The 23,775-nt window shown below is 37.1% G+C and overlaps 1 protein-coding gene across 3 annotated transcripts in view; it reads left to right on the forward strand.

Moving 5' to 3' along the window:
* Nucleotides 1–23,775, forward strand: part of TBC1D22A (TBC1 domain family member 22A) — a 180,065-nt gene that overhangs the window by 65,732 nt on the left and 90,558 nt on the right. For all 3 annotated transcript variants that reach the window (XM_055808796.1, XM_055808798.1, XM_055808797.1), the window contains exons 9-10: nt 4,988–5,094; nt 20,692–20,767. In XM_055808796.1, coding sequence (XP_055664771.1) covers nt 4,988–5,094; nt 20,692–20,767 — 183 coding nt within the window. The remainder of the gene's footprint in view (nt 1–4,987; nt 5,095–20,691; nt 20,768–23,775) is intronic.

Below are 23,775 nucleotides of genomic sequence, written 5' to 3' on the forward strand. Positions count from 1 at the left end.
AAGCCAATTAAATATGTTTTATTAAAAATTAGTTGCCTTTGAAAGAATGTACGCTTCATTTTGTAGAGATGTTTTGTATCAGCTTGCTTAGTATACTGAAACAGTAGAACTATCAAGTTACATTAATTTCTTTCCCACTTTACAAAGACTGAGTGTTGATGTTGGTGTAAGTAGCAATTTAGAGGAATTCTGAATGCAGGGTTGCCTTTTTGTTGGTTGCATTTGAACACAGTTGGACACAGACAGCTGTTTGGATGTGTTGAGAGGACTGCTGGTTACTGTAGCAATATCATTAACCCATTTCAACAATGTCATATATTTTAAGTATTTTAATTTTATTTCAGGACATGATATCTTAATAAATTACCTCTGGAATTAGAATTTTCCAGTTCTTTAATGCAAAAAAATTGTTTTGTATGATTCCATCTGTCTGTAATGGCAGATGTTTTTACCAATTATCTGTACTGAAAAGGTGAAATTCAAGCATTTTTTAGAAGAAATCAAATATATGTAAAAGACAGATCAGATATGAACTTAATTTTCACATTTTGAACAACTTCCACCAAAATCATCAACTAGACTTAATCTCATGTAAAACCCTATTTTTAATGGCAGCAATCCATTATCATCTCTTTAGCATGTTTATTTTCTACTGACATTTGTAAAATAAATCTGTAAGTAATATTTTTTATTATTATTTTTCATTTTATCCTTAATGTCTCTGCCTTCGGGAGTGGATCCATTTAAAGCTGTTTAGGAAAAGTTACTCTTTCTTTTTTTCGCTGTGGGAAGTTTCAGAAGCATATACACTGGGAATGAGTAAAGAACTGTTAATACAATGCTTACAACAATGCGCATATTCAGATCATCATGTCATTGACTCCATGGTACAGCATTTTACCTCCAGGCAACTATTTTACTGTCTTCTACAATTACATAGATAACACGATAAAAATCTCTGCAGGAAACTGAAGAAAATGAGAAATGTTGCTGTGAGACTTTGTAATCAGGAAATTTTATGCAGCGATGTTTTTTTCCTGCAGATATTGATAGGTGTACACATTGACCTAATATTTTTCCCCATATTCTTGTTATTTAATCTTCGTATTACTGTCTATTCAGATTTCATTCATTGAGAATAAATTTTAAGTTATCTAAAACCAGAATTTGCAATTCTGTTTTCAAGCACAAGCCTTAAAATTGAAATAATGTCGCGTACTTTTTGGGTTGGTTAGTTTTGCTTTTTCTGTTGTTTGGCCTGAAATCCCTTCCCCTCTTTCTTTCCTAAACTTCTCTAGTGTTATTTTTCTTCACCCAAGTTGGAAAAAAATAAAAATAGAGTAACACACAACTTGATTGCTTTTCCCCATAAAACTGCGTGGAGCAAGAAGCACTTGGCACTATGTGTCTACACAAAGGAATAAACATATATAAACTGTTATTTTGCATGTTATTCTGCCAATCAAATATTCCTGAATTGGAGCTTGTCGTGAAAATGGATGGCTTTTTTTTAATTTCAACTTTAGTGTGGAAAAGGGTCATTCAGATATTCATAGTCAGTTTTGAACTTCCTCAGTGAAGTGCAGCAAGTGAAGGGGAATTGATGCAGCAGAAACTATTGCACATCACTGAGCACTTGCTTGTTTGGCAGCTTTTGTGGTGCTGTGCCACCTTTATTAGATTTAGTGTCTGGATGGCTCACACAGTGCAGCTCGGTGTTCTGTGTATACCAGGTATAAATCAAAAAGTACCGGTTAATATAACATATATAAAAATATACTACTTGGCTGACCTAATGAAAAATGTATTTTAATGTATCTCTTAAGTAATTAATTTACTCTTGGAAATATTTAGTTGCAGAGTTTTAAGCTAAAGTTTGACACTTGTTTTATACAGATTTGATCCTACTAGTGTGCAGTTGAAATGTAATTGGGTTGTCTTACACATTTAATTAGATTGATTTTTAATTTTTTGTTGTATTTCAAAACTTTATTATCTGACATTAGAAGAGATGACTTAGGGATGCATGAAAAGCACAATGGGAATGAACATATATGAATATATAAGCTCCTACTATGTTTAAAGAACATATAAAAAAATCCTGAATACTTATTTTATGTTTGAATGGTTTATGAAAATGCTAGAGATCAGTCGGTATAAGGCACAGAAAAGCATGATGTTCTGGGATGTCTCTTCCAAAGGGAGAGACAGATCAAAAAAGCTGGATGAGCACTTCCTAAGAGTGCTATTTTTATTTCTGTAATGGTTGAGCTTGTGACTCTGTGACATTATATTTAGGGATTATGGATTCTTTTAGTGAAAGAATTGGATGGTTCCTAAATGCTGTCTGTATCTTCTGATTTATAGGATCACCCAAACTAGAGCAGAAAGAATGTATAGAACATACCAAAAAACTTGTTCCTGCTTTAGAGGGTATATCATTTATCATCTTTTCTGTCTGGAAAAGTCTTTCTCTTCTAAATTACTGGGAATATTCATCCTTAATTTCTGAACTTTTTAAAAGGACTTCTCTACTGAAAATTTTGGTGTTTTTTTTTTTTTTAAATCTCAAGGCACAGCAGGTTGGAGGTAGGTAGGTAGATAACTGATTGTTTTCACATGTTGATATGAAACTTGCATTTTAAATTGACTTTTTTGTCCACGTTAAGTCTAACAATTTTCAGTATTTTTGTAGGTCTTGTGAGTAGTCTTAATTTTTCTGTTAGTGGACTTAGTAAAGGACATGTTGACACTGGCTACTTTTTCTGGACTTAGAAGGATCTTTCTGTTGTCTTTTTTGAGCTGTGGAAATGGCACTTCAATCTGGAATAATTTTTCCAAATGTACATCACCTTAACTGCTTGTCTAATCTTAGTGAGGTTTTCTTCATTGCTAGACATTTTGGGTTTTTTCTTGATGTTGGTCTATTTGCCTTTAATCCTTATCTCCATTGTAGTCAAGCATCTTTACCATGAAAAAACCTTTTATATTATGTTAAACTTTTCTCTTAATATGCTTTTTCTGAAGGAGTTAGATGTAATAAATGCAATGAACCCAAATTTGTTCTAGAACCTGTCTTAAATGAGGGGAATCTAATAGAGAAAGTGATGGGAACTGAACAGAAAGATGTTGGAGGCAAATGTTACCTCCCAATTACTGCCCGTGTTACCCCTGTTTTCAACAGAGCATTGTGATAATTTGCTCTCCATTGCTGGGAGAGGAGTATGACTTCTGGGGAGTCTGCCCTCCTTTTTGCTGGGAGGAATATGCTGTTGACATTGGGCAAGGAGTTTTTTCCTCCTCACAAAATGATCTGCTATTAAAAAAAAATATGCTGTTGCAGTCTACTACTCTATTGTTTTGCAAGGCAGTGTTATATTTATTATCTAGGGTATTTACTATATGTTGGATACTTGTTTGTAGATATTCTAGAAACTGGGGTTTTAAAACTGTATGTGAATACAAAGGTGGCATTCCTTTAATAACCACTGGTGACTACTGGTGCATTGTTTACAGTCCTGCCACCTCTGAGATCGTGTACTTTTATTTTATGGAATCAGTGCTGCAATCCTTTGTTTTACTTACCAGATTTTCCAATATCTGAACTAATGTTTTATTAGCATGACCTGATCACCTTCTCCTACAGCTATAAATATTTCACAATCCAAAAACAATGATCCCTTAGAAGATGCACGCCCACATATAGACGTCAGTGCAAACAAGAATGCTTTGGTAACACCCTGCTACCAGTGTCTATTAGTAGTGGTAAAATCACTGGTATGTTAAAATTGTTTTGTAATATGTACTGCTCATGGTTATTACCAGTTGACAAATAAAGTACTTTAAGGTAGCGTAATCAAACGTGACAACCTAAAGGTGTACTTAGGCTTCTGTAATGACATACTGCAAAGCTATGGGTTGGATAGTAGAGGAGTTTTAAGATACTACATATGCTTGGTTTTCTCTTACTGTTTGTTCTGTGCTAACTTGCAGTTGTGTAATGGAGGAAATTCCTTCTTTGGTATATCATACTCTGTCAAATTTGAATAAGACATCTCTTCTGCACACTCCCTCCTTGAGAAGAAACCAGGGTTGGGAAAGTTGCTGCTTTGATTCTCATCTTGATACAGTATGACAGTGTGAGCTGCTGCAAGAGGGGAGCTACAGCATTTATTCAAAGCATTCCCAGGTGTATGGGGCCTTTGGGAATTAGCTGGCAAGGCAGCACATTCTGTGTTCTTTTCAGAATGGATTAATTCAGATGCCATGGTTGAAAAATAAAACAGCGTGGCTTAGGTGGTAAAGTTTCAGTTCATAGCAAAATGTGAATTTCTTTTAACATACTTTTGTTAAAGACGTAGTTTCCATGAATTAGACATCATTGGGGTTCTGTGCTTTTCCAGTATAGGGGGGAGGGGTTTGGGGTGGGGAGGTGGGAATCGTCTGTTTCCTTTTGTCTGATTTCCTTCTTATTCCAAACGCTTGCCTGAAAAACAAATCCCCTTTGAAAAGCTGTGGTCAGCTTTCTAAATAAATTCCACTGCTTTTCTAAAAATATTTTTCAGGGCTTTTTCTTTTGTCAAGACTGGCAAGATATTTTGCTGTGCATGGTGCAAATATAGACATGTTCTGCAGAGATTGTTCATATATAGCTTGAGAGTTCTCAGAGTGCTTCTGATGAACCTCTTTCAGGTGTGAAATGTTTAGAATGAAGTAATTTATTATATATTAATTCTGGTTAACCAGGCATGATTTGAGATTTTCAGAGTCTGCAAGAAATTAAGTATTCATTAACATTTAAAGCCATTAGGTAACACAGTTGAGCAATAAATGATTCATTTAGTCCCTCTTAAAGTAAATGTGCATTGAAGTTTCTGACTAGAAGATAAGTGGTGGTTGTCTTTGTTTTCAATTATTTTCCTCATTCTTGCTTGATTTATTCTGTGCACTTCATTGACTTGTCTTTCTCTCTCTTTTCTTGAAACAGAAGAAGAAGTGGAAAATTTTGATGTTTCCAGTCTGCCTGAAGAAGTGCTGCAGAACATAGAAGCTGACAGTTACTGGTGCATGAGCAAGTTGCTTGATGGCATTCAGGTAAATTGATTTTTTCCTGTCTGAAAGTAGTGGAGTTGTCCAATTAATGTCATGGCTTTGAATTACTTTAAGGCTGTTGAGGAAGACTACATCCATGAAAAGCAGGGGAGAAACAGGTTTTCCCATTGAAGAAATCCGCACAAGTTTGGTGTAATATTAAGAAAGGAAAAGGGAAAAAAAAAATCGTGCAACTTCTTTTCATCAATATGTCTGCATGTTTCATTGTAGTGTGATGTTCTAGAGCAGAGTTAAAATCAATTCTAGAGGCACGTTGTGCACCTCAGTCACCTGTCCCGGTTTCAGCTGGGATAGAGTTAATTTTCTTCTTAGTAGCTGGTGCACTGCTGTGTTTTGGATTTGGTGTGGGAACAATGTTGATAGCACACTGGTGTCTTTGGTTCTTGGTTGGTAATGTCGAAATTAAGTCAAGGACTTGTCAGTCTGTCAGACCCTGCCAGCGAGAGGGCTGGAGGGGCAGGGGAACCTGGGAGGGGGCACAGCCAGGACAGGTGACCCAGACTAGCCCAAGGGATATTCCACACCATATGATGTAAGAAGGAAGGGCCGGACATTCAGGGTTACGGTGTTTGTCTTTCCAAGTAACCATTATGGAGCCCTGCTTGCCTGGAGGTGGCCGAGCACCCACCTGCTGATGGGAAGTGGTGAATGAATCCCTTGTTTTGCTTTGCTTGCGTGCACTGCTTTAGCTTTACCTGTTAAACTGTCTCTATCTCAAGCCATGAGTTTCTCACATTTACTTTTCTGATCATGTCCCCCATCCCACTGGGGGGCAGTGAGCAAGTAGCTGTGTGGTGCTTGCTTACAAGCCGGGGTTAAACCAAGGCATCGCCAAGCACGGAGAAAGTTTGCTTAACCCTCCAAGTAATATGGTCTTACTGAACTGGTGAAAAGCTGGCTTATTTATTATTTTTTAAATCATTACTATAGCAACCTATAAGCAATTGCTGTCTTTATAGTTCCTGAAATTATCTTCATATTTTTAAAACATCCGTTTAAAACTTTATACTTGTGTTGCTTCATTGGGTGTTGGAATTTTTTCTATGTGGAGAAGCTGTAAATGTAGGCACAATTTTTTGTTAATGCAGCAAGTTACAGACTTGAGTGGTAGATTTGTGTGTGCATGTTTGCATTGGCTGGCATAGAAGTTTATGAAAAGTAGAAGTATCTGCAGGAAATAGTAAATAGATAGCTAAATATTTTGCATTTAGGTGAGGGAGGAATCCGTATGATCTGCCATGGAGTAAATGGGAGTCCAGGCATCTCTGGTATTTAGCATATTGAAGCACCTTGTGCTGCAATGCTGACACACCATAGAGCAGGAACTTCCAATTTTTCAGTTTACAAAGAAGTAACCTGAATTAAATTGTATAGGCTTTGTGTTGCGATAGGCACCAAATAATATTTATGTAATATCTGTTTTTCAGATCTGTGTTATTTGAAATAAACATGTTGTATCTTGCTGGAAAGTAAAAAATAATCTGATTTGGTACACTCAGAATATATGTATTACAATAATATAATTGTGAATTCCTGGATTACAGTGGGTTCAATATTGACCATTGCTAAAAGTGTGAAAGTTTCTGAAAGGTGATGATTTCTATTTTGCACTGGCCACAAAAAAATGTTTTGGTAGGCATTCAGGGTTTGTTTGGTGCTTTCAGTGAGCTGATAAAAAATAAATTAGGGTTACAAATATTTATCAGATTGCTGCTTCTTTTCTTTTTTTATCTTCATAACTTCTCTTTCTGATGATTCCTTGCTTTCAAATGAGTTACTTGTAGAGTGTAGAGGATCTGTTCTGTGAAATTTTCAGTATTGGTGACGATAGAAATTGTTGCAGGGATAGCAAAACTTTGGTTGATTTATTCCTAATGTTCTCTTAAAAGGTGAAGTGACGGATAAGTGCTTCTACTGTACTTAATAAATTGAATCCTGGTGGTAGGTCCCATTCAACTTTATTTGTTTTGAAATTATTTGGACATGTGCTTGAAAATTTGAGGTGTTGTTTCTCCAAGTGGCTTTAATGTAGCAAAAATGTTGAGACTGAATTTATGTATGTTGAAAATTCCAGTCATAAATAAATCATTATAAAATGTGAATAACCATAATTGTTGTTATGAGTTGAAGCTGTAGTTTTCAGTGGAACTAAATCAGTGCTTTACAGATTCTTTATTTTGACTGCATTATTTGACAGATGTTTCTTTCCTTATGGTACTTACTATTTTATAAAAGTGCTTTAACATATTCTTGCCTATGGCTTATGTCTTAATATGAATGTTTCATTGGCTAAGGCATATTGTGAATTCAAGCTTGTAACAGAGTTCATTTTGGACAAAATTGTTATAAAATTGAATCAACAAACAGAGGTCTTCAACTTCTTTGAGGTTATTTTAAGTGTGTTTCTCCTGGTTAAAGGTCAGATGAGTAGTAGCTCAATGTTTTCTGTAGTGTTATTGAAAAACATAGTTGCATGTTGATTCCTGTAAAAAAAAATGCTGGTTTGCTTATTTCAATCTCTCAGAACTACTACATTTTGAAATATTTGACTACATATAAAAAAATGTGAAAATTTATGAAGAGAAAAAGTGAGACCTTGAAAGGAAGAAAGCCAGGTAAAGAAATGGAAGCCCTCCAACTTTTTTTTTTTACCAGTTTCTAGAATATCTTCTGGCACAGATCTGCTGCTCTGTTCTTTTCTGGAAAAGGAAGTTCAGAGATTACATAATTTCTCCTTAATATTCTGTTTTCATACAAAACTATCAAGTACTGATAAGCAAAATACTGAAGGTAATGATAATGTAATTAAACTGCATCAATGAACATTTAAGCTTTTACAGAAATGAAATGGTTTTCGATTGGATGTATACAAGGATGCACTCGTCTATCAAAAGCAGGCTTGGAAGATTATGCTACTGATGTGACTAATGATGTTACAGTTAATTCAGTGCAACTGCGGAGTGCTGCTATTTACTCCTGTTCTCCTGGTTTCATTTGCTTGTCAGATAGAAAGGTCACATAGTTGCAGGTTGAGTTGGTTGGGAGAACTAACCCAAAAAGAAATCAGCTTATTGAGAGGAAGGGGTTAAAAAAAACCTGCAGAGAATAGAGTTTGTTTTACTGAAGGGGTGCTGTCCAGAGGGATCTTGAGTGGGCCTATTCGAACTTCATGAAGTTCAACAAGGCCATGTACAAGGTTCTACGCATGGGTTGGGGCAATGTCCAATATCAATATGGACTGGAGGATGCATGGATTGAGAGCAGCTCTGCAGAGAAGGACTTGGGGATACTGGTAGATAAAAACTGAATATGACCCAACAATGTGCGCTTGCAGCCCAGAAAGCCAGCTGTATCCTGGGCTGCATCAAAAGAAGTGTGATCATCGGGTTGAGGGAGGTGATTCTGCCCCTCTGCTCTGCTCTCGTGACACTCCATCTCAAGTACTGCATCCGGTTCTGGGGCCTCAGCATAAGAAGGTCATGGACCTGCTGGAGGGAGTCCAGAGGAGAGGGCCACAAAGATGATCAGAGGGCTGGGGCACCTCTCCTATGAGGAAGGGCTGAGAGAGTTGGCGTTGTTCAGCCTGGAGAAGTCTCCAAGGAGACCTTATTGTAGCCTTTCAGTACCTAAAAGGGGCTTATAAGAAAGCGGGAGATGGACTTTTTACCAGGGCTTGTAGTGACAGGACAAGGGGCAATGGTTTTAAACTGAAAGAGGGTGAATTTAGACTGAACGTAACAAATATGTTTTTTATGATGAGGAAGCCCAGAGAAGTTGTGGATGCTCCATTTCTGGAAGTGTTCAAGGTCAGGTTTGATATGGTGTTAAGCAGCCAGATTTAGCGAAAGGCGTCCGTGCCCATGGTGGTGTGTTGGACTAGATGAACTTTAATGGTCCCTTCCAACCCAAACCATTGTATGATTATATGATTCTAATAACTCGCATTCTGCATGCACAATCACCAAATCTGCTGGCAGAGGGCAAGGACTAGATGAGGATGGGTGAGGTAGGACCTGGAACTGTTAAGATCAGATCATGCCCAAATTGCATAAGTTGATTTACATCAAATTGTAGTAATCCTGTGCTCCTGTCTGCACCTGAACGCTCATTCCTGTCTATCCCTTGCTGAGTGCTACCTGTTGCGAGCTAACTTACAGAGCAGAACTGCCGGACAACACAATAAACAAAAAAAGCACTGATTGATTCATTTAGGGGGTGAACACCTTGAATAGGTACCGTAGTGTCATGGTTTAACCCTGGCTGGCAACTAAGCTCCATGGATGTTTTAAAAATATGAAGATAATTTCAGGAACTGTTAAGACAGCAATCGCTTATAGGTTGCTATATTAATGATTTTAAAATGAATAAATAAGCCAGCTTTTCATCACCTCAGTGAGAGTGTTTTACTTGGAAACGTGAGCAAACTTTCTCAGTTCTTTGCAATGTCCTGGTTTAACCCCAGCCGGCAACCAAGCCCCACACAGCTGCTTGCTCACACCCTCCTGATGGGATGGGGGACAGGATCAGAAGAGTAAAAGTGAGAAAACTCACGGCTTGCGATAAAGACAGTTTAATAGGTAAAGCTAAAGCAGTGCATGCAAACAGAGCAAACCAAGGAATTAATTCATCCCTTCCCACGGGCAGGCAGGTGTTCAGCCACCTCCAGGCACGCAGGGCTCCATCATGCTTAATGCTTACCTGAACAGACAAATACCATCGCTCCGAGTGTTCCCAGTTTCCTTCATCACCCAGCTTTATACGCTGGGCAGCATCATATGGTCTGGGCTATCCCTTGGTCAGCTGGGACCAGCTGTCCCAGCCGTGTCCCCTCCCAGCTCCTCGTGCCCCCCCAGCCCACCCGCTGGTGGGGTGAGGGGCAGAAAAGCCCTTGGCTCTGTGCAAGCGCTGCTCAGCGGCACCGAAAACATCCCTGCGTTATCAACAGTTTCCAGCACAAATCCAAAGCACAGCCCCACACTGGCTACTGTGAAGGAAATTAACTCTATCCCAGCCAAACCCAGCACACGCAGGAAAGTAGTAAGTAGAACTGCACAGCAGGGCCCAGGTAGGATCATGACAGCTGAGACATAGGTTTACTTTAACAGCTGTAAATTCTCAGTTTACCAAGCTTGTGGCCAATATGCGGTGGTCTAGATGATCCACTTAAGCCTCTCTGCCACTCAAGAAATTTGCTGCTGTTTCTTGGAGTTCATCATTGAATTGGTTCTTATTACTCCCTTAGTATTTTCCATATGATCTACTGTAGATAATGGAATGTCTTTACAGACAGCCGGGAAAAACTGGTTCTGTCCCACAAAGCCACAAAACTTTAGTTTTGTCTCGAGTTTGTAGTCTTGCAAGATGCTCTAAAGCTTATCTATAAAAACCTGTTTCTGAGGGGGTGTGTGGCCATGTACAAAATATGGCTAAATAAGACCACCATTCTTGATTATTTTCAACACGTTAGTTGATAATTTCACATTTGTAATCTATACAACAGTATTTTGGTGCATTTGTATTGTGAATAAGAATCATGTATTCCTATTTTTTTTTTAGTAGCTAGTTAATTTCTAAAACTATTTTGCAATTCAAGTTGAGCAGTTGAAAGAGAAAACGTTTCAGATGTCAGTCCACCATGTTCATGATAAAGCTGGTTGTCTTTAGAACACTTCTAAATGCATGAGCACTTTTGCATTTTCACCTGTAGGAATAATGGCTGTGCATATGGGAAAACGAGCACTTATCCCACAAGTATTTTTTCCGCTTAATTAAGTAGACATTCCCATACATCCATCGTAATTATCTTTTTTATTACTAAATTGTCCTTTATAACACTTTCCTCAACAGAGTCCCGTTAACATTCAAGTAAAAAGTTCACGCTGATCTGTGCCACCTGAAAATGTAATGTTCATGTATAAAATAGAGTATAACTCTCCGTTTTCAGTTCAAGTGTAATGGTAATAAAATAACCAAAGGGGAAATATATGCATTGCATAATGATCTAACCAGATGTATTAAAAATAGCAATAAAATATTAATATTATTATTTATTAGGGCCTGTGAATTTTTTTGAATGAAAGGGAGATAATTCATTTCCAGGGACTGGAGTATATATTAGCTGTCTCTCTGTAGCTGATTAAATTGTAAGATTTATGATTTGCAGTGGGAATCCTGCAAAGTTCTTTCTTGCTCCTTAGTTTTGGAAAGTTGTTGCTAATGTGTGCTTCAAGTCTGAATTATGGGTGGATGGATGGAATGCTGCTTGGAATGCCTTTCAGAGATCTGCAGGAACAGATAAACAGCATGAATATGCAGCTCGGATGCAGAGAAGTACGTGCAGAAATAGCTGGTGCTGGCTCTTCTGAAAATTCTTCACAGGACCTTCCAAAGGTTTATTTTTAAGGAAAAAATAGGTTGAAGATAGCGTTCTTTGTGCCTTTTCATTAAACTCCTGCAAGACAAGTTTCTTGATTATGTATTCAATTCATTTGGATAGCTCGTTTAGCGTTATGATCTGTTGTCTGAGAACATGGGTTAGCCAAAATAGACAGATACAGCAAATATGGACTGTAATTGTTGGCATCTGTCTGTTACCTGTCTTTTGTCATGTGAACTGCATGTCTATTGCGGATGTACTTTTGTGCATGGGTCAAGTTTCTGTATCACGGGTACCACAGCGTCTACCTGTGCAAATGCAGTGATAGCTTGTCTGGGATTTCTGGGTTTGCATCAGCCCAGTGCTTCTGGTAAGCTTAGATAAATTGAGAAAGTAGTCTTTCCTCCCACCTTCCTCGTCTGAACATAGCACTGCAAATGTGGTGTGCTCAGGGAAAATGTGATACACTATAGAAGTGTCTCCCACGCAGTCTTCAGAGTCACCACTAACACGGTATAGCTGATACTGAAAGACAGTACTGCAGTCATGCTCCGATTTCTGTAGAAACAGATCCTAATGCCAGTCAGAATTCTATGTTTTAAAAATGTGGAAGTCCTGTCAGGGATTGTCAGAAATTCTAGCAGTACCTATTTCTGCATGTAGTTCTCTTAACATTTGAGCTGCATATTCATGCTCTGTGTCTGTTCCTGCAGCTACTGTCGCTGTAACTCCATCTGTGAGATAGAAGTTCTGTACAGTAATAACTGCTTAGTGATTTCCAGAAATTCAGATTGTTCATTTTATGCTAGTGTCTTGTCCAAGTGGTATCCTGAGAATGACAAAAGATGGTGTGTGTGTTTTGGTTTTTTTTTTTTTTTTCTTGAAGCTATGACTGTTCTTAGGAAAAACAATGGCTTGCTTGATCAGAATTGTGTTTTAAAACACTTATAAAAGTAACAGCTTTATATTTTAGAATTAAAGTGCAGATTGTGTGGTAAAACTTTATGAATGATAATATATATAATTATAGGGATGACTGCTGATGATTGTAAACAGATAGTCTTGGTGAAAGTGGGTTTATTGTTGAATGGAGACTTCTGTTCTGATGAATGAACAATACCTTGAGTTTACTCTTATTCTTTTCATTATCAGTGCCTTCCGTAAAGCTGTTTCTAAATTATGAACAGTTTTAAATGTAAATACCCAGTTTTTCAAATTTAGGTATTAAGCGAAAAGTCATAAACATGAGAAATTTCATGAGAAATAGGTTCTGCAATTAGGGCAGACATTTGTGCCTGTTCAGGATTCTAGAATGGCTTGTCTTCTAATGAGAAATGGATAGCTTCAACATTTTTTAGTAATCACTTATTAAATAATACCCCTAAATGGTATCTATCTGTATGTCATATGTGAGACTTTAATCTTCTGAAACGTAAGCATGACTACAACAGGTGCTTCTATCGAGAATACTTACTGTATTTGTGCTCAGATGTCTACTATTTTTCTTACATAATCTGTTGGAGCAAATACTGTTTTATGGTGTTTTAAACTTGGAGGAAGGAAAAGAACATTAAAAGTAGAAAAAATGTCTAGAAATTTTTCCATAAGCAGGTTTTAACTTTCTCAATTTAAGAGAATATTCTCACACATTATTCATATGAATTACTGTTCAGAATGAATACCATTAAGGGCAGACTTTTTTGACAGCAAAACATATGCAGCATCATGCTATTCTGTGTGACTTATTTCCAACGTACCTTCGGAACCTTAAAGTCTTGTTTGAAGCTCCTGTTCATAGAGTTCTTTGAAGACTTGATTAGTACTTGGAGGAAAAAAAAATACGTTTTATTGAACAATGCTAGGAAGTTCATAAACTCGGGCAGTAGAGTTGTAACTATGAGCCGTTGGAATGTAATTAACACAATTGTTATGGTAGTCCTGTTCTTTTGATGTGACAGTAATTAAAGCATGTTTACTTACTATTGCCTGTTCAAAACTTTGAAGAGTTAAAATGTAAAAATATTGTATCTACTTTAGATTTAGCTTGAGCAGCTAAGGACTGTATCATGGTTGTTGATGATCTGGCCTCAGACAAACTGTTTCAAAGTAGATCCTGAAACTCTTGATGTACGCAAAACTGAGTTAAAAAATGTCAACATTTTAATTTTTTGGAATAAATGATCCTTCAAACTTGTCTACACTGAGACTGTCACTAACAATGAGCCCAAGTCATATAGCATCAGTGTCTACTTTGCAAAGTATAAGTTGTACATTGATTTAGAAGAATTGCAGTTAAATCTATTGTTTGTGATATCACTGAACTGTATAGTAGGAGTATGCCACAATAAGCTTTACGTGAAAATTATTGAGTTTGCACTAGCGCCTGTGCACAAGAGATCTGTTGAAACACTCCTGGAATTTCTAGTGGACACTGGAGGACTTAAATACCTCCCCATCAGTTTGAGAGGATTGAATGCATCACTAGGGTACTGTGCATCAGGATGCCTAGTAAGAACTGCAGAGGCAATTGCTAAATCTGCTCAGTTTCAAATGTATCTGTGCCTACCTCCTGTGAGGGTCTCTGGTAATGGGTGAACAAGAAAATCAATGCTCAAAACTGCTTTGGTATGAGAGCAATGGAATGGGGTGGATATGGCATCAAATTTTGTAAATGCTTTCAAGGGGATTCAAAAGAGCACAGACGAGTAGACTTGGGCATCAGGAAAGTTTGTAGAAAGTGTAAAACCAAACAGAATTAATGGTCAAAAGATAAACCCCCATATTATTTAATATTTTCTATAACTCCTGTAAAGCAGCACAAATCTGGAAGGAATCTGTGAGCCTGTGAAAAGCTGTACAGTTTAAATGTATTTCCAAAATGCAATTTGATAAAGTCCTTTACCAGAAGTTTGTAAAGAAGCTAAGCATCCATGGTAGAAGCATGACGTGTTAGCACGTAGGGAGGGGAATGGTTTATGCAAGTAGTTCTCAAAAGAAAAAAAACATCACTTTGCTACTTTTAAAACATAAGGTGAGCTTGTGCTCAGTATGCTGTTTGCAGTTTTAATCCCTTCTGTACATCCCATTTTGAAATGATGGATTGGAAGTTAAAAAAATAATTATGGAGCAAGATAAGTGTGATCAAAGGTATGGAACAGTTTCTGGGTGATGGATTATGTTCTTCAGCTTGGATGACTTCACTAAGTGGAGGAATGTAATAGAAGTCTAAAATGATGAGCTGGATGAAGAAGGTGTATAGGGAGTAGTTGCTTTCCATCTTTTCTTATGCAAGACCTAGATAGTATCTTGTAATACTGCTGAGTGATTGGCTTTAAAAAAAAAAAAAAAAAAGTGGTTGAGTAACTAAGCTGCAGGGCTACTTGTCAAAGGATGAAAAGCATTTTACATGAGCTTAGAACCTGAATGGTTTGAAGTCTGGTTGAAGAAAAATCTTTAAACAATTTTAATTACCAGGTTACCACCTTGAGTTAAAGAAATCTCAGTGCAGCAAACTGGAAACTGAAAAAAATGCTGCAAGCGTATCACTGCAGGCTTAATTTGCTCTTATTGTCTTTTGTAGTTATTTGGGGAAAACCCAAGGTGGTTCTTTTGTTTGGCCCAGTAGCCGATTTTAAGTTAGTAATAATAAGCTTTTGTTGGGACTTCAGGTAATAGAAAATTGAGGGCATCAGTAGGATTTATCTTGAGGGCTGTAGTTTTTCTTCAGGACAGGTGCCTTCAGAAGCTTTTAAGGAGCCTGTGTCTCTTTGAAAGCCAGTAACACAGTTTTCTGGCCTGTCACTGAGAGTAAAATTTTCAGGAAGAGAACAGATATATTTGTAATTGGTTTGTAATACTTATATTAAGGCATTGCTTTATGTGTTTTAGATGAAATATACTGTGCTATCAGTATGCTTCAGAATAAAAATATTTTATCTTCTACCTCAAATTTACTTCCTCACCTTTTTGGGATTGTACTTGTCCATATTTATAATTTCTAGCTCTTGCCCAGATTTGAACTGTTGCCTGGCCTGCGCCATAATCCAAAAATATACTCCCAACACTTCTTTTATTGCTACTTCAACAGTTTCTGTAGTTGTTTGTAATACATCCACTTGTGTAAAACTGAGATTTCATTACGTAGCCCAGTAGAAGATTGGGGATTTGATTCTGGGATGATGGATACTATTATAACATGAGAATCTGTACCTGTTTTTTTAATAAGATGTTGCTTTTTTCCATCCTGTTATATAGGAATAAATAAGATATTCTTTTCCATGTAGAAAATGTTGGGCTGCAATGCTTTGTAAATCTCTTTGCTGTTGCTTAGGATATTTTAAGTTTTCAAAAATCAGGCTTAATAATTACAAGGTTGAAAGCTTTTTTCATTTAAAGGAAGTATCTTAAAGTATTTCTGGAACATGCAGTGGAATATGTGCAAACAGCATACTCCAGCACACTTGTGTGTTTTTGTGCAGTGCACTCTTTCTCCTGAACTGTATTTAAGATTGAATTTATATTACAGTCTCCAGCTTCAAGAAACTTGTTGCTAAACCCTGCCTACCGCTGGTAGTGTTAATATATATGTTGGCTATCATCATCTAAGTGTCATGTTTCCCTCCTACCTGCCCCCACCTTTTCACATAACTTTGAGAGCAAGGTGAACAAAGGTTTTTAATATGAGTTTGCTTAGAGGATTCACAAATATGTGAATGAAGTCCTTAAATGAGTTTAAAAAATTTGAAAAGTTCCCTTTCTGACATAATGAGATAACTTCAGAAAGCTTTTTTTTCAGTTGTCTTTTGTTCATTTGATAATATACTTGAACATACCTAAATTGATGTATAGGAATACTTAAATATACATCAGTAGAGAAAGTAGATGTCTAGGTATGCTGTATACAGATTGCTTAATGTATCCTTCATATTTAAAAGCACTGATCTGGTTGACAAAACCTTGTTAAAAACAAACAGCACATGAGGACTTTGTGTCAAAACTTTTCATTTCTTTCTGTAAATGGTTCTAATATTTTCATCACTATGTTGCTGGTAAACAGCTTGTGTAACCTGAAAAAGTGAGAAGCACTGTGCCTATACTTGTGCTTGACTGCAATCATTATTGTTAAATTGTTGAGAGTGTTTTTTATTTTCAGTTTGGCTGGCTGTATTTCTTCCCCTTCCTCTCTTCCCCCTTGTCCCCATTTCTTTTTGAGAGTATGGGAGGATAATCCCAGTTAAATTTGTTCAGTGCATTTTTTTCTATATTTTCACTTTCTAATCAATTTTCTTCCTTTTAAACTTTTTCTACTCTTAAAATAAAATGTAAGGAATTACTTAACATGTTTTTTCATGTTTAGCGAAGGCTGTAATTGAAATATTTTATTTTAAATTATAGTGGTTATTTTTTGAGAAGTCGTGCCAGACCTAGTTGTAGTTGCAGGGCACTGAGGTGGTTATACTAGCCTCTGCAGAATAAGTACAGACTACTAATACGAAGATTTGAGACTGAAGCAAGTTTTGAGCCCTTGTGACATTATAAAGTCTTAACCTTCTGTATTGTAAGGTGAAACTAATTATGTGTCCAAGTCTGCACTAGATATTATAACCATTCAGCTGTGAAGTAGGTTAGCATAATTCACTGGAATTATGTTGGAAGCGATCTGAGCAGAACATCAAGGAATTTAGATACTGCACACCAGTGCATGAATTTTTTATCTTTATTGAGGATTCTGTTGTGTACTCATGCATACTTTGTCATATGTGAATACTTACTAGAAAGTGTCACGAACAGTGGTTGGAAATATAAGGCATTTTATATTAACTGTTTGCTGAAGACCTGTTGAGGCAAGACACTCCTATTCTTAGTTACTGATGACTTTTTCGGAGTTTTTCTTTTGCTTAAAGTGGATGGGCAAAGTTGCAGGAGGAATAAATGAGGAAATATAATAAAACTTTGAAGGATGAGTAATGAAATGTTCCTTTGAGGACCCACAGCTGTGAGGGGGAATAGGTAGCAAAGTTGAATACTGGAACACTTTTTTTCTGCAAAAGTTAGCAAAGAACTTTTATTGAGTTTACGTGGCAAGGTTTTGGTAGCAGGGGAGCTGCAGGGGTGTCTTCTGTGAGAAGAGGCCCTGTGTTGGACAGAGCCAGTTCCAGCCAGCTCCAAGATGGACCTGTCGCTGGCCAAAGCTGAGCCTGTTGGTGATGCTGGTGGTGCCCCTGTGGTAACATGTTTATGAAAGGGTAAAAAGCACTGCACAGCAGCTGTGAGAAAGGAGTGAGAAAAAGTGAGAGAAACAGCCCTGCAGACCCCCAGGTCAGTGCAGAAGGAGGCAGGAGGTGCTCCGGGCACCGGAGCAGAGGTTCGCTGGCAGTCTGTAGAGAAGACCACGGTGGGGCAGGCTGTCCCCCTGCAACTCATGCTGGTTAATGGTGGAGCAGATATCCACCTGCAGCCCGTGGAGGGCTCCACACCAGAGCAGGTGGAGATGCCTCGGTGGAAGCTGTGGACTGTGGAGATGAGCTTGTGCAGGAGCAGGCTCTCTGGCAGAGGCGAAGTATGATGAACTGACCACAACCCCTGTTCCCTATCCCCCCGCGCCTCTTGGTGGGGAGGAAATAGAAAGAGTTGGGAGTAAAGCTGACTAATTTTGAAGCCGGTATTGCCAATTAAATCATAAGATAGAAGAATTAAAATCTTAACCACTGTACTTCTATATTGCCCTGAGCAATAATTCATGAATTCCATGAGTTTGACATTTTGGGATTTTTTTCTTTTAACTGTGGTACTAGGTTTTCCTTCCACCTATAAGCAAAAAAGGAGCAAGAATAGTAGATAAATGGATGCTTTTTCTGTTTTCAAAGTCCTTCTTACAGCAAACTCCAGAAAGTCAATTACAAGTGTCATAGGAGGGAATACATACAGCATAGTTTAATTAGAAGAAAGGACTGGGGGAGCCAGCATCTTTCTAGTTAGTTGAGTCAGCAGATACAGGAGTGACTCCCAGCTGTGTTCATTTGTGGCTGAAATAATGAACAGAAAAATAAATGAACAGGCAAAATATCAAATGTAGTGAAGAGGAAACTTACCTGTTTTCAAATCCAAGATGGCAGTTTTGTTTGCATTTCCAGGTGTGTATGGAGTAAATTATTTTTTGAGAAAGAAAACAGTTTCAAATTCATAGATGGCAATTGGGAGTTGCACTGCCTGGGGAGAAACTAATGATCAAAGCAGTAGTCGTTTAGCTCTATGTTGGCTTTCAGCATTAAATAAGTGCAGATACTTTTACAGCCGATCTGTTATAGATTAAATAATTGAGTACCATATTGCTGTACTTTGAGTACAGTAGTACTTCCAGAAATATTAGTTAACTTTCTTTAAATAAATAAATAGAACAGTATGTAAACATTAGGAGAAAAAAAAATTGAATACAGTTTTTGTTGTTAGACCAGGTTCTGTAAAGAAAATAAATATGTATCACGTCCAGGATACAGCATCTTTAGGAAACAGTATGAGTAATACAGGAATGTGTCAGACTTGTATAAAAGGTATTGTCCCAGTGCATGGGATAGTTTCTCTGTTCCCGAAATAAGATTATGGTAATTTCCAGTCTTTCAATTTTGATGCTTTATTATGCTACTGAGGATGCTCAGTTCTGTTTTAGAGAGAACGCCAACAAGATGAAATGGTTGTCTGTTGTAGTTGGAATTTTCCACAGAAATCACCAACATTCAGAGAATTATTCTTGCTTCCTTGTCAACACTGTTTTGGTTTATGCATTGATTTCTAATATCAAATATGAAAGTGCTACTGCTAGGCCTGTGGAAAACTTTGCTATAATCTTTTACATAGCCACTACTGTAGTTGGTTACAAGTGATCAGAGCATGTAATAGACTTTGATACCATACATCACTTGTTGGTTGATGTACTATAATGGACAGAATTATTAGTGTATCATATCCCTGGTGAACTTTTAGGTTTCATACTTTATGGCAGTTTTACAGAATTTGAAGATTGAATTGTAATTCAGGTTCATAAAACTAATAAAAAAAAGCGCTGTGTAAAAACAGTAAAGAAAGTCAATATGGCCTTTTTTCTTTCTATTAAAAGAAAAATATGTCAAGATTCATAAAAATCAACCTATATTCATCCCTTTTACACTAAGGTCAAGTTAAAATTTGAAATCAAGTTCAGAACAATTAACAGTCCATGACTGATGAATTTTTTAGGATGGTTTTTGGGATAGTTCTCAGCTCTCCAGTTGATTTTCACAAAGGAATTATTTAAACAATAGTAATGTTCACTTTTATCTTGGTTTTCTGTGTATGTAGTGGTGACATGAAAACAATTTTACATAGCCACTTTCTTGTAAAATATTTATTGGTAATTTTCTTTTCTTGAATCTCTCTATATAGAAATCCATAACAAAAACAGTTGAGGGATTGCCTATCAAATATTCAGAAACATTCCTGTGCATTTAAGTAATGTCTTTATTTAAAAAGATTGATCGCTTTGGGGTTAAAGTGAAAGTATTTTTCTTCCTTGTTATTTCAAACTCTAGCCCAATCTATATTATAGAGCTGTAATACAAAAATAAATAAAAACCCCCAACACTGAAGTTAATACTTTCAAACAAATACATGCAAATACCCTGCCGTTTTAGCTGTATAGCTTGTATGTTAGATTTTGATTCATGTTATTAACTGTAACCTCGGGTTCAGTGTAGTCACGACTCCATTGAAATAGACTTTTGATTTCCTATGCTGCTGGAAGGTATTATTCTGAAGTTCTAAAGTTCAAATTCTTGTCCTATCACTGATTAGGGTCTAGATTTTCATATTTCCTACATTATTTGTGATAGAACTGTAAATTTATGGGAAAAAATCACCTTAAAAGTTTTCTTGCGTGTCACATTTTGACATTTAAGATGACAGTCTTGTAAAGCTACTTGGACTTCTGCAATAAACCTGAAACTTCAAGGGCGCGAGATTAGCAAGTAGAGAGCAATTCATGCAGGAATACCTGTAGGGTCTACAATGTGGTGATTTACTACTCAACTGTAGACACAGACCTAGGAAATGTAAAAACAAGACAAAACCATAGAAAAATGCATGGATTAAGATATGCAAGTGAAAGAGAAGAAACTTCCCTCCCCCCGCCCCGTTCCCCAACTTATACTTGTGTGTGGTCTCTTCTTCAGGATAACTACACATTTGCACAGCCAGGAATTCAGAAGAAAGTGAACATGTTGGAGGAACTTGTTAGTCGAATTGATGGTAAGTCTTCAAAGCTAACCTAATTTCTAACTGGTGTTTCATTGAAAGTGTTTCACGAAAACATTTGCGAGAAGTCAAACCAACTTCACTGCGGTTACCTGCCATGGTTGGGGTAACATCGCCTTCTTCAGATGAGGTGTCATAATCAGTTTGTGGCACAGTGGTCTTTGCAAGATCACTGTCGTGTATCATTTAAAAGAAAGCCACTAGAGCATGAGCCAGTTTCATTACTTTTTATTAAGGCAATATAATCAAAATTCAATGGCAATTTCTTTGCAGCAGAGTAATGACCACATACAAAAGGCAGCCAGTATTCGTTTCACATTAAGCTCAATGATTGTTGTAATTCGGGCAAGTCACAGTGGTTGTTTATGGTTGTCCTTCGGCACTATGTTTGTGCCTTTGTGCATCATTTTGCTATCTGGAATGCCTGAATAATTTCTCTGTGGAATCCAATTAATTGTCAACTGTGGAAATAACATCTTTAATATTATAGATAAATTACAGTATGTGCAGGAGTAATTTTAGATTATGCTTTCATGTTTTAGCAGGGCGCTTTGAAATATTTTCTACCTTCATCCTTGAAATAATTCCCTTCGTGAAATGCTGACTGTCATATTTCTAGAACAGAGTTTAATTAAATGAAATGCAAGAGATAATGCTTGCCCATTCTTAACATACTCTCTTGATAGTTTAAATTAGTGAACAGAGTATTAACAAAATGTTGCCAAGCAGAACCAGGCATATATTTGCGACACTAGCCTGTCAATGACAAGATAGAAAAAATATTTCTGTATTTTAGCTTAATATTTGATAATCTTCTTGGAAAGCTTTACTTCATCTTTTTATTACGCATACTGTGAAGGTTTTTTGCACCAGTGCTTACCATAGCAGGTTTTGGGTTGGGCTGCATGTATTTACATCCTGAATATTTGATAATGCTCTTTTGTGCCCTTTTAGGATGTTAAAGGATAACATCCAAAACTAAGGGCAGGAGAACAATGTTTATGTAACATTACACTATAAATGTAAAGGCATGTAAAACTTTGTTGTAAATGTATTTTTTACAATGTAAAATATGAAAAATATAAGGGGATACTTATGTATATAGGGTAGCAATGTAATTGCCAAATTTTTAAAGCAGTGTATTTTGTTACTTAAAAGATTAATCTCTTTGCAATGTGACTTTTTTGTCATTTTATACTTATATCAATATTGGTGTTTACATTGCGAATACTTGTAGAAGCAAAAGAGTGTATATTAAATGAAGCGTTTAATTATAATACCTATAAATAGACTTCCTGAACTTGGTAAATGAACATTTATATAGACAATTTTTTTTGTAGTTTTCAGTAGACATCATGCGTGTTTGCTAGTTAATGTTGATCTTTCTGTCCTAAATACTTAAAGTAACATCTTAGATTAATCTTAACTCTAGAGCATTTACACGTTTGAGTAGTAGAGGATGGTTTCCTTGTTTTAAGCAGTATAGTTGGAAAAAGCAAAGCAAAATTCTAACAGTAAGTAATTGATCATGTTATAGCAGGTATATTTTGCAGGTTGTACATATGACATACCTGTAGCATATGTAGAAAAATATTAAAGGAAACTATTAAAAAAACCAATGGGGATTATAACGCGTCAGAGTGAGGGAAATTTCATTACAAGTTTTTTCATTATAGGAGCTATGAAGTGTTTTAAAAAGCTGACATTGTTATTTTAAAAGGAAGCCAGTAAGACTTTGGTGTAAATGACATTACGGAAACCTAAAACTATTTAGGTTATAAGGGGCCTCTGGAAGTCAGTGTTCCAACCATCTGCTCTTGCCTCTCTTAATCTCCCTTGATATAAGGGGACAGGGTCAACTTAGATCAGGCTATGTAGAGTCTTGCCCTGCCAAATCTTCGGTAAGTCCAGGAATGGAAATTCTCCAGCCTCTTGGTAAGACACCTCAAGGGTTTGACTATTGTCATTGTGGTTTGGTTTTTTTTTTAATTTATTTTAAAAACCTCCAACAACCGAATTTTTGTTTCTGGAACTGATGTCCACTGCCTTTTATTTTATCTCTGTGTACCTCTGTAAAAGTACCTGGCTTCATCTTCTCTGCACTCTCCTAAGTAGTTGTACTTGTTGATAGACATTTTTTTTTTAAGGCTGAACAAACCCAGTTCTGTCAGCCTCCTTTCATGTGCAGAGTGCTCCAGCTTCTTACCTACCTTGGTTGCACTCGACTGGACTTGCTTTTGTATGCCAGTGTCCCAGAATTGGACATGATGCTGCAGACATGGTCTCATCAGTGGTGAGTACGGAGGAAGAATCACCTCTCCTGACCTGTTGGCTTCTCTTTTGCTAAGAAAGCCCGATGTACAGTTGGCCTTGCTTTCTGCAAGGACACAGTGCTGACTTGGGTACAGTCTGTTGTTCACCAGGATCCCCAAGTCCTTACTGGCAGGGCTGCTTTCTAGCCAGTTGGTTCCTGGTCAGTGCTGTTGAATGGGACTGTTCCACCCCAGGTACAAAATGTTTGCCCTTCCTGAGCTTAGGAGGTTCCTATCAGCCATTCTTCCAGCCTGCCAAGGTGCCTCCAAATAGCAGCCCTGACTTTCAACATGTAAACAGCTCCTCCCAATCTGGTATCATGCACAAACATGGAGTCCACTCTGTACTATCTGTGTTAGTAAAGGTGTTGCACAGTATTGGCCCCTGAGGGATGCTGTTAGTAATTGGCTGTCAGTTGGACTTTGTACTTCTGATCACAACCCTTATATTATGGTGGTTCAATTAAAAGTTTTGGATAGTAAAAGATACACATTTTTTTCAGAATTCTTAGGGCTGTTTCTTTTTTTTCTAGAAGACTGTTCACTCAGTTACTTTCTTTTGCTAGAAAAATACACCAAAGTACATGTCAGATTAAAATAAGAGTTTTAGCTGTTAGATAGGCAATGGTAAATGTGAACTGCTGTCACTTTCAGTATGGATGCATCCTTTGGATGCCTCAGGTAAGGGAT

The sequence above is a fragment of the Falco peregrinus genome, chromosome 6 (assembly GCF_023634155.1).
Source record: "Falco peregrinus isolate bFalPer1 chromosome 6, bFalPer1.pri, whole genome shotgun sequence".
In the NCBI taxonomy this organism is placed as follows: Eukaryota; Metazoa; Chordata; class Aves; order Falconiformes; family Falconidae; genus Falco; species Falco peregrinus.